The following is a 9,901-nucleotide window of genomic DNA, read 5'->3' as shown; positions in this document are numbered from 1 at the left end:
CGGCAGCGCTATGAGGTGCCGCTGGACACGCCGCGGGTGCGCGGCCGAGCCGCCTCCACGCTCTACGGGCTGCAGGTCAGCCAGGATCCCTTCGGGCTCGTGGTGTGCCGGCAGCGCCAAGGGACAGTCCTGTGAGTGCCTCCTGCTCCCCTCGCTTCCCGTTCGCTCTGGAGGTGGGACCCCGCAGTGCWCAGCCTGGGAGCGGGGACACTGCTGTTCATCGGGGACACCGGTGACAGCAGTGCGATGGCTGTCGGTGGCCACCCTTTGACTCCCACTGCAGTTCCGTAGCTGGGAAAGGAAACAGGAACCCCAAAGCTCTGCGGACAATTGCTCTTGTTTCACGTGGTGATGGCCATGGGTGTCCCTGTCCAGCGCTGGGGTCCCAGCTCAGTGCCTCCCTCCCTGCCGGCTGCACTGTCCCTTTGTCCCCGCAGGCTGAACACCACCGTCGCACCCCTCTTCTTCACTGACCAGTTCCTGCAGATCTCCACCTCGCTGCCCTCCCGTTTCATTTCGGGGCTGGGGGAGCACCTGACACCACTGGTGCTTGACACAGCATGGACCAAGGTCACCCTGTGGAATCGGGACATGGCCCCTGCGGTACGGACGGGGCTGAGGAAAAGGGACACAGACTCATCTGTGCTCATGGGGTAGCCCTGCGGCCTCTCGTGTCCTGTCCAGGGCTGKGGATGTGTCTGTGCTGGTTCAGCTTTGGGCCCTGGTCTCAGCACCAGGGTTTGTCCCCCAGGAGCTCTGTGCTGCTCTGGAGCTGTTTCCAGAGCTCTGGCTCGGTGCAGAGCTCTGCTGCTTTGACAGCATTTGGGGCCACAAGCCCTGGACTTGCACCTGACCAGGGGTGAGGGGCAGACAGGGTGTGGGGGTCTCCAGCAGAGCCTCACTGGCACCACACCACKCTCTGCTCCAGCCCCGTGTCAACCTCTACGGCTCGCACCCTTTCTACCTGGTGCTGGAGGACGATGGTTCAGCCCACGGTGTCTTCCTGCTGAACAGCAACGCCATGGGTGAGTCCCGTGGAGGCGCTGGGGACAGGTTTGGCCCTGTCCTCCTCCTCAGCTTCTTCTTCTGCCGTTTGTGCTTCCCCAGACGTGCTCCTGCAGCCCAGCCCGGCCCTGACYTGGCGCACCACGGGCGGCATCCTGGACTTTTACATCTTCCTGGGCCCCGACCCCAAGAGTGTGGTGCGGCAGTACCTGGACGTGGTCGGTACGGCTGAGCCAGGGGAGCTCCTGGGCTGGCATTGCCAGGGTGGCATTGCTGGGGTGGCATTGCTGGGGTGGCATTGCTGGGGTGGCATTGCCAGGGTGGCATTGCTGGGTTCACCCTGCCGGGGTGGCATTACTGGGGTGGCATTACTGGGGTGGCATTGCTGGGGTGGCATTGCCAGGGTGGCATTGCTGGGTTCACCCTGCCGGGGTGGCATTACTGGGGTGGCATTGCTGGGGTGGCATTGCCGGGGTGGCATTACCAGGGTGGCATTGACAGGGTGGCATTGCTGGGGTGGCATTGCTGGGGTGGCATTGCTGGGGTGGCATTACCAGGGTGGCATTGCTGGGGTGGCACTGCCGGGGTGGCATTGCTGGGGTGGCATTGCTGGGGTGGCCCTGCTGGGGTGGCATTGCTGGGGTGGCATTGCCGGGGTGGCATTACCAGGATGCCGTGAGCAGTGTGGCACAGCAGGGCCGTGGGCCAGCACAGGGCTGGGCCATCCCCACCAGCACCAACCCATCCCACCCCCAGGATTCCCCTTCATGCCGCCCTACTGGGGCCTGGGCTTCCACCTCTGCCGCTGGGGCTACTCCTCCACTGCCATCACCCGAGAGGTCGTGGCCAACATGACGGCAGCCCGCTTCCCCCTGGTAGGTGTGACCCCGTGGGGCWGATGGAAACCCYYGTGGGGCTGATGRAAACCCTCRTGGGGCTGATGGAAACCCTCGTGGGGCTGATGGAAACCCTAATGGGGCTGATGGAAACCCTCGTGGGGCTGATGGAAACCCTAATGGGGCTGATGGAAACCCTCATGGGGCAGATGGAAACCCTCGTGGGGCTGATGAAAACCCTCGTGGGGCTGATGGAAACCCTCGAGGGGCTGATGGAAACCCTTGTGGGGTGGGATGGGATGGGGTGGGGTCCCTTGGCAGCGTGCAGGGTCCCTGCTCTCCCCAGCACCGCTGCCTCCGTCTGCAGGATGTGCAGTGGAATGACCTGGACTACGCCGATGCCAAGAGGGATTTCACCTTCAACAAGCAAAGCTTTAAGGACTACCCAGAGATGGTGCAGGACTTCCACAGCCGTGGGCTGAGGTACATCATGATCGTGGTGAGTTCCACGGCTGGGCTGGGCTGGCACAGGCTGGGCTGGCACAGGCTGGGCTGGCACAGGCTGGGCTGGCACCTCGGCTGTCCCCAGGGTGGTGATGGAGGCATGGCTCCATCCTGCTCTCTCCTGCTGCTGGTTAAGCCCGGGTTTGTGCCTTTCAGGATGCTGGGATCAGCAGCTCGGGGCCCCCCGGCACCTACAAGCCCTATGACGAGGGYCTGAGGCGAGGGGTGTTCATCCGAAACGCCACGGGGCAGCCYCTGATCGGGAAGGTGCGTTTGGGGAGCCGCCCCAGCCCGCTGCTGTGTGGGGTTGGGGGGCTCTGCCCATTGCTGCCCCCCTCCCACAGGTCTGGCCAGGCCCCACGGCCTTCCCGGACTTCACCAACCCGGAGACACACGAGTGGTGGCATGACATGGTGAAGGACTTCCATGACCAAGTGCCCTTCGATGGCATGTGGCTTGTGAGTGGCCCTGTCCCAGCTCTGGCCGTGGCTCCCTGGCTCCTGCCCCAGCCCTGGGGGAGCAGTGAAACCATCCCCTCCTTTCCTTTCCTTCCCCTTCCCTCCCAGGACATGAACGAGCCATCCAACTTTGTGGAGGGCTCCCAGGATGGCTGCCCCAACAACAACCTGGAGCGTCCCCCGTACGTGCCAGGTACAGGAGGGGTTCCAGCCCTGCCCAGGGCTCTGGGGATGCCAGGAGGAGCCCGGGGGATGCCCTGAGCCCCTCCTCTCCCGTGCAGGTGTGTTTGGGGGGCGCCTGCAAGCCGGGACCATCTGTGCCTCCAGCCAGCAGTACCTGTCCTCCCACTACAACCTGCACAGCCTGTACGGGCTCAGCGAGGCCATCGCCTCCCACAAGTGAGCGTGGGGCTCTGCACAGCTCCTGCAGTCCTGGGGGACACAGAGCCAGGACAGACCCGGTGTGGGTGGGGGCTCCTGCACAGCTCCTGCACAGCTCCTGCAGTCCTGGGGGATAGAGAGCCAGGACAGACCCGGTGTGGGCAGGGGCTCCTGCAGTCCTGGGGGATACAGATCTGGGACAGACCTGGTGTGGGTGGGGGCTCTGCACAGCTCCTGCAGTCCTGGGGGATACAGAGCCGGGACAGACCTGGCATGGGTGGGCATTGGGTGCTGGGCGAGGGTTTGGTGTGTAACACAGGGCCCTGTGGGAGCCCTGAGCCCCTTCCTGCCCAGGGGGTGCTGAGCAGACCCATCCCACCCCCAGTGCTCTGCTGAGGGTCCGGGGCAAGCGCCCCTTCATCATCTCCCGCTCCACCTTCGCTGGGCACGGCCGCTACGCCGGGCACTGGACAGGGGACGTGGGCAGCGACTGGGAGCAGCTCTACTACTCCATACCAGGTGGGCTGTGGGGCACTGGGGCTGCATCCCCCGCTTCCCCTCGCCCCCATAGCTGGGGATCCTCCCCAGGCTCCATCCCTGGTGCTGCAGAGCCCCGATGCCCTCTGTGCCCTCYGCAGAGGTGCTGCTCTTCAACCTGTTCGGGGTGCCGCTGGTGGGTGCCGACATCTGCGGCTTCCTGGGKGACACCAGCGAGGAGCTGTGCGTGCGCTGGACCCAGCTGGGCGCCTTCTACCCCTTCATGCGCAACCACAACGACCACGGCACGCGGGTGAGCGCCGGAGCCGGGCACTGCAGGGGCAGGGGCTGCTGCAGCTCAGGTGCTGTGCCCATCCCTCCATCCTCCCCGGTGCTCTGAGCAGCCCCTCAGGCCTGTCCTGTCCCCACAGCCACAGGAGCCGTATTCCTTCAGCCCTCCAGCCCAGACTGCCATGAGGAATGCCCTGCGCCTGCGCTATGCCCTGCTGCCCTTCCTGTACACGCTGTTCCACCGGGCTCACAGCGCGGGTGACACTGTGGCACGGCCCCTGTTCCTCGAGTGAGTGCCAGCCCCGCCAGGRCACTGTCCCAGCCCCACAGGAGGTGGCTGCAGGCTCTCCTGGCACTGCCCTCCCTCCTTCCCCAGGTTCCCCACAGACCCCAACACGTGGAYTGTGGACCGCCAGCTGCTGTGGGGCGGGGGGCTGCTGGTCACCCCGGTGCTGGAGCCAGGACAGACCAAAGTCAGCGGTTACTTCCCAGCGGGGACGTGGTACAGCCTGGCAGGGGTGGGTGCTCCTGYCCTGTCACCCAGGGCTTTGCTGTGGCACCCCACACACATCCCTGCATCCCCCCAGCCCCGGGGATGCTGTGGGTGCCTGCCTCACCTGTCTTTTTCCATGGCCATGTCAGGGTGAGGGCTCTGCCCTGGGCTGGGCCCCTCTGGCATGCTGTACCCCATCCCTGCTCCTCCTTTGTCCCCGTGCAGGACTCCACCATCCACAGCAAAGGGCAGTGGGTGCTGCTGCCCGCGCCCCTGGACACCATCAATGTCCACRTCCGTGCAGGGCACATCCTGCCCCTGCAGGTGAGTGCCCTCTGCCCCTGTGTCCCCTCAGTGACCGGCCTGGCCAGGCTGGCATGGCTCAGTGCCCTGAGCTGTGCCCGCCCTGTGCCCAGGAACCCGCCTTCAACACTGTCCAGTCCCGTGGGAAGGGCATGGCCTTGGTGGTGGCGCTGACCCCGGACGGYTTCGCCAGGGGAGACCTGTTCTGGGACGATGGGGAGAGCTGGCAGAGCTTTGAGAGGGGGGACTAYACCGAGATCCTCTTCCTGGCCTCCAACGTGAGCACAGGGAGCTGCTGGTGGGGGGCACCTGGGCAGGGGGTCCTGGTGGCCCTGGGGCACAGTGTGTGTGCTCTGTGCCTGGCAGAGGGGCAGCCCTGGGTGCCCGTGGGGTGGCAGAGACCCGGGAGCACACGGTGACATCCCTGCTGTCCCCAGGGTGCTGTGCTCAGCCAGCTGCTGCGGGCCAGTCCCCACCTGGACGGGGTCCTGCTGGAGGCTGTGACCGTGCTGGGTGTCACCAGCCCTCCCCGGCGAGTCCTGGCCAACGGTGCCATCGTGGGAGACTTCTCCTACCGCAGTGACACCCAGGTGAGTGCTTGTCCCCACCCTGGGAGGGGGTGGTGGCCCCAGTGATGGCATAGCCCAAGCCATGGGCATCCTTGCTGGGGGATCTGTGGGACCAGGGCTGTGCCAGGCTCTGGGTCTGCAAGGGCAGGACCCCCTTGGCTCTGACACCAGGGCTCCATCCTGGCTGCCTCTGGCCTTCCTTCCCCCCTCAGGTGCTCAGAGTGCCCGTGTCACTGCCCATGTGGGAGCAGTTTGTCATCTCTTGGTCCTGAGCCAACACGGGGCACAGGGAGAGGCCACACTGCTCCCCTGAATCCAAGGAATCCGTCCCATTCCTGCTCTCCAGAGCTACCATTGCTCTTCCTGCTCTCCTGGGCCTTGGCTTCCCTCTGTCTGCTGAAGGGCAATGGAGGGACGTGCTCTGGACWGGCACAGGGAGGGGGAGCTCACATGGACCCCAGGGAGAAGGAGAATCTCATCATCATCATCATCAAATCAGGGAAAAACGTCCCAAGTGCCTTGTGAGACAGCAAACCTGTTACTGTGGGGGGCTGGAACCGGGGGCAGAGACTGCAGGGAATCTGCTGGCTGTGGTTTTGGGGAGGGGGATCTGCAGGGGGTGAGGGACTGGGATGGTGAATAAAGCTTCTGTTTGCTGGGAGCAGCCCCAGGCCRTGTCCTTGTCCCCTCCCCTGGTCCTGAATGTGCTCAGCCCCTCACCCCCAGCTGGGACACCCTGGCTCTGTCCCTGCCTGCAGGTCTCCAGTGGGACCCCCTGTGCTCCTTGAAGGCTTCACCCCATTTCCCAGAGCATTGGGGGACCCCACAGCTGTTCCCACAGAGCCCCTTCCCTTGTCCTGCTGGTCCTGAGCTGGGGGCTGCTGCAGGGCCGTGCTTGGTGATAAACTCAGCCTTAACCTCCAGAGGCTTTATTGGGGGGCAGCTTGGCCCCTCGGCCCCTCTGGCTGAGTGTCAAGGCACCAGCATCCCTCTGGGACCCAGCAGTGCCCTGTGGTGTCACCGGGGGTTTGGGACCAGCCCATCAGTGACCCCGGCTGACCCCTGGTGCCAGTGGGGCACACSCTGACGGTGCCAGGGCACGGGTGGCACTCACAGCTCGTTGTGCAGCGGCTGGCACTGCGGGCTCAGTTTCTGCTCCAGAACAGCATCAGGGGCGCACACCCAGGGGTCCCCCGTGTCCCACTGCCACTGCAGGAGCTGAGCACGGAGCTGCTGGAGGATGTGGGAGTAGCGGGGGTCGGGGGCCAGGTTCTGGCTCTCGCTGGSGTCACGGCTGCAGTCAAAGAGCTCCCAGCGCTCCCGGTAGTAATACTGGTGCAGGGTCCTGTTCCAGTGCGTGGGCTGCCCCGCCCTGGTGCGCTTCAGCAGGTCCTGGAAGGTGGGTGAGACGTAGAAGTCCTGGTCGATGGGGAAGGGCATCTTGTAGTTGAGGTTGTGGATGAGGCGGAAGGGGCCGTGCTGGATGGCTCGCATGGGGTAGTACATGGTCACCTCGTGGTGGCTCTGGCTGCTGAAGGCGGTGGCCCAGGGCTGTTCTGACTCCAGTGCAGGCAGGAGAGATTTCCCTGTGAGCTGCACGTGCCTCGTGCCAAAGATGCTGTAGGCAGGGTAGGGGATGGAGAACCAGTCCAGAATGGTGGGAGTCAGGTCTGAAGGGGAAAAGAAGGGTGAGAGGGGACACTGTGGGAGGGACTCAGCCCCATAGAGTGTCTCTGCAGAGGGTCCTGTTCTGTCCTCACTCCTCTCCCTCCTCTGTGCTGAGGGCTGTGGCTGCCCCCAGGACGGATCTGGGTGTTGGTGTAGGGAGAGCATTGAGCAGCCCCATCCCCTGTGCTCCCTCCTTCCATCCCTCCCTTGCCCAGCTCTTACCCAGCAGCGTGGCAAAGGCCTGGCTGACCTGTCCCCAGCGCTGGCGGTGCTCAGGGGAGGACAGGAGCAGCGGTTCTGCCGTGCCTGAGCGGTACAGGTTGGTCCTGCCCCCGGGGAAGGGGATGCCATTGTCAGAGCTGTACATCACCAGGGTGCTGTTGAGGAAACCAGCGTGGCGCAGCTCCTGCAGGACCAGCCCGATCCCTGTGCACAAAGGGGCAGAGCTGAGCGGGGATGGAGGGTCTGCAGTGCCCACCCACCCCTGGGTGACCCCTGAGCCCACCTTGGTCCATGCGGCCGATGGTCGTGTACTGCGCAGCCAGGTCTGCCCGGGCAGCCAGCGTGTCAGGGACAAAGGGGGGCACCTAAASCCACACAGACAGGGGCACACGGCTGCCACGGGCCATTGTGGCTCTGGCTGTGACAATGGGGTGGGGGCCAGCCTTGGCTCCATCAGGCTGCCACCCCATGCAGCCCCAAACGGCCCCAGACAGCCCCAAACAACCCCACACAGCCCCAAACGGCCCCAAACAGCCCCACATCGACCCACAGGCTCCCACCTGCACTTGCTCCGGGCGGTAAATCTGTGGCTTCCAGTCGGGGATCCGGCCCATGCCGCTCTCTCCATTGCCAAATTTCTCACAAAAGGCCCCRTATTGGGGCTGGGAGTGCCCACAGCGGTGGGGGTCATGGAAGGCGACATAGAGGAAGAAGGGCCTAGGGAAGGACAGGGGGGATAGAGCAAAGGAGTGCCCAGAGACCTCCCTGTGCTGTGCCAGGACTCATCTGGGTTCTGGATATGGGGGAACCCAGAGACGAGGGGTCCCTTCCTATTTGTGACCAGCTGGGACAGGGAGACACATCTCCAGTGGGGCCAGATTGTCCCCTCTCCCGTGCCCCTCACAGCCATTCCTGGCACCATCTCACCTCTCRTCCTGGCTCTGCAGGAACTGCCGGACGAGCATCTTTATCCGGGTGATGTTCCTCCCGACCTGCAGCACCGAGCTGTTCTCCTCCGTGTAGGCAAAGTCAAAGGGGTACACAGCCTGCGGCCCCACGTGCTTCTTCCCAATGATCCCTGGAGAACACAGAGCTGCTGTGCCCRGAGCAGTGAGAGCAGGGAATGGGGCTGCTGCTGTCCCCTCCCTGCAGGGACAGCCACGGCTCCGGACGGTGCTCCCTGGCTCATGGGCACTTTGGTCACCCGATGGGGTTTGGAGGGGTTTTCCTGCCTGCATCACTTGCCTTTGGCTCCCCACCTGTCCCGTTCCCCTGTCCCGTTCCCCTGTCCCGTTTCCCTGTCCCGTTTCCCTGTCCCGTTTCCCCTATCCCATTTCCCTGTCCCATTTCCCCCCTGTCCCGTTTCCCTGTCCCATTTCCCCTGTCCCGCTCCCCTATCCCATTTCCCTGTCCCGTTCCCCTATCCCGTTCCCCTATCCCATTCCCCTGTCCCGTTCCCCTATCCCATTCCCCTGTCCCGTTCCCCTGTCCCGTTCCCCTGTCCCGTTTCCCTGTCCCATTCCCCTGTCCCGTTCCCCTCTGTCCCATTCCCCTGTCCCGTTCCCCTGTCCCATTCCCCTGTCCTGTTTCCCTGTCCCGTTCCCCTGTCCCATTCCCCTGTCCCATTCCCCTGTCCTGTTTCCCTGTCCCGTTCCCCTGTCCCATTCCCCTGTCCCATTTCCCTGTCCCATTCCCCTGTCCCGTTCCCCTGTCCCGTTCCCCTGTCCCATTCCCCTGTCCCGTTTCCCTGTCCCGTTCCCCTGTCCCGGTCCCCACCTGTCCTCACGCCCGCCTGGCTCAGCAGCAGGGGCAGGCTCCTCACGCCGTCGAAGGAGTTGAAGTGATGCACGTCCTGGTGCAGCCCGTACATGCCGTTCTGGTGCTGCAGATGAGGGGCACAGCGCTGAACCAGCCCGGCCCCAGCACGCGTCCAGCCATGCCCGTGTGTGCCCATGATGTGCCCGGGATGTGTCCGTGATGTGCCCGGGATGTTCCCATGATGTTCCCAGGATGTGTCCGTGATGTGTCCGTGATGTGCCCGTGACGTTCCCGGGATGTGCCCGTGATGTTCCCGGGATGTTCCCGGGATGTGCCCGTGATGTTCCCGGGATGTGTCCGTGATGTGTCCGGGATGTTCCCGTGATGTTCCCGGGATGTGCCCGTGATGTTCCCGGGATGAGCCCGTGATGTTCCCGGGATGTGCCCGTGATGTTCCCGGGATGAGCCCGTGATGTTCCCGGGATGAGCCCGTGATGTTCCCGGGATGTGCCCGTGATGTTCCCGTGATGTTCCCGTGATGTGCCCGTGATGTGCCCGGGATGTGTCCGTGATGTGTCCGGGATGTTCCCATGATGTTCCCGGGATGTGTCCGGGATGTTCCCATGATGTTCCCATGATGTTCCCGGGATGTGTCCGGGATGTGCCCGTGATGTCCCCGTGATGTGCCCGTGATGTTCCCGGGATGTTCCCGGGATGTGCCCAGCCCGGAGCGGGCACAGCTGGCCCTACCTGCGGTAAGCCGGTCAGGATGCTGGCCCGGCTGGGTGAGCAGCTGCTCACGGAGGTGAAGGCGTTCTGGAAAACCAACCCGCGCCGGGCCAGCGCGTCCAGGTTGGGTGTCCGGATGGCAGAGTTGTTGTAGGCGCCGCTCTCAAAGCCGCCGTCATCGGCTGCGGGAAGGGTGCGGGGTGAGCC

General features: G+C 64.5%; 2 protein-coding genes across 2 annotated transcripts in view; one reads left to right on the top strand and one right to left on the bottom strand.

Annotated features, from left to right (window-relative positions):
• The window catches only part of GAA (alpha glucosidase), a 7,001-nt gene extending 1,033 nt beyond the window's left edge, over nt 1-5,968 (top strand). The window contains exons 2-19 of the mRNA XM_057386199.1: nt 7-131; nt 438-603; nt 929-1,025; nt 1,108-1,227; nt 1,762-1,880; nt 2,209-2,340; nt 2,502-2,612; nt 2,690-2,803; nt 2,912-2,996; nt 3,085-3,202; nt 3,570-3,703; nt 3,823-3,974; nt 4,093-4,241; nt 4,329-4,470; nt 4,671-4,769; nt 4,862-5,026; nt 5,186-5,338; nt 5,530-5,968. Of these exons, the coding sequence (XP_057242182.1) occupies nt 7-131; nt 438-603; nt 929-1,025; nt 1,108-1,227; nt 1,762-1,880; nt 2,209-2,340; nt 2,502-2,612; nt 2,690-2,803; nt 2,912-2,996; nt 3,085-3,202; nt 3,570-3,703; nt 3,823-3,974; nt 4,093-4,241; nt 4,329-4,470; nt 4,671-4,769; nt 4,862-5,026; nt 5,186-5,338; nt 5,530-5,589 (2,241 nt within the window). The 3' untranslated portion in view covers nt 5,590-5,968. The remainder of the gene's footprint in view (nt 1-6; nt 132-437; nt 604-928; nt 1,026-1,107; nt 1,228-1,761; nt 1,881-2,208; nt 2,341-2,501; nt 2,613-2,689; nt 2,804-2,911; nt 2,997-3,084; nt 3,203-3,569; nt 3,704-3,822; nt 3,975-4,092; nt 4,242-4,328; nt 4,471-4,670; nt 4,770-4,861; nt 5,027-5,185; nt 5,339-5,529) is intronic.
• Nucleotides 5,969-6,201: 233 nt separating this feature from the next.
• On the bottom strand, nt 6,202-9,880 carry SGSH (N-sulfoglucosamine sulfohydrolase; the record flags this gene model as incomplete). The annotated part of the gene is made up of 7 exons (XM_057386198.1): nt 6,202-6,987; nt 7,208-7,411; nt 7,491-7,572; nt 7,768-7,924; nt 8,135-8,285; nt 8,984-9,089; nt 9,716-9,880. Coding segments are annotated over 7 exons (1,425 nt in total), but the record flags the coding sequence as incomplete, so codon positions are not given.
• Between the last annotated feature and the right edge of the window lie 21 nt (nt 9,881-9,901).

Source organism: Malurus melanocephalus, unplaced genomic scaffold (assembly GCF_030028575.1).
Source record: "Malurus melanocephalus ecotype Western Australia unplaced genomic scaffold, MMel_1.1 scaffold_934, whole genome shotgun sequence".
NCBI lineage: Eukaryota > Metazoa > Chordata > Aves > Passeriformes > Maluridae > Malurus > Malurus melanocephalus.
The sequence above is the reverse complement of the archived record's forward strand: the minus strand, read 5'-3'. Positions and strand labels throughout refer to the sequence as shown.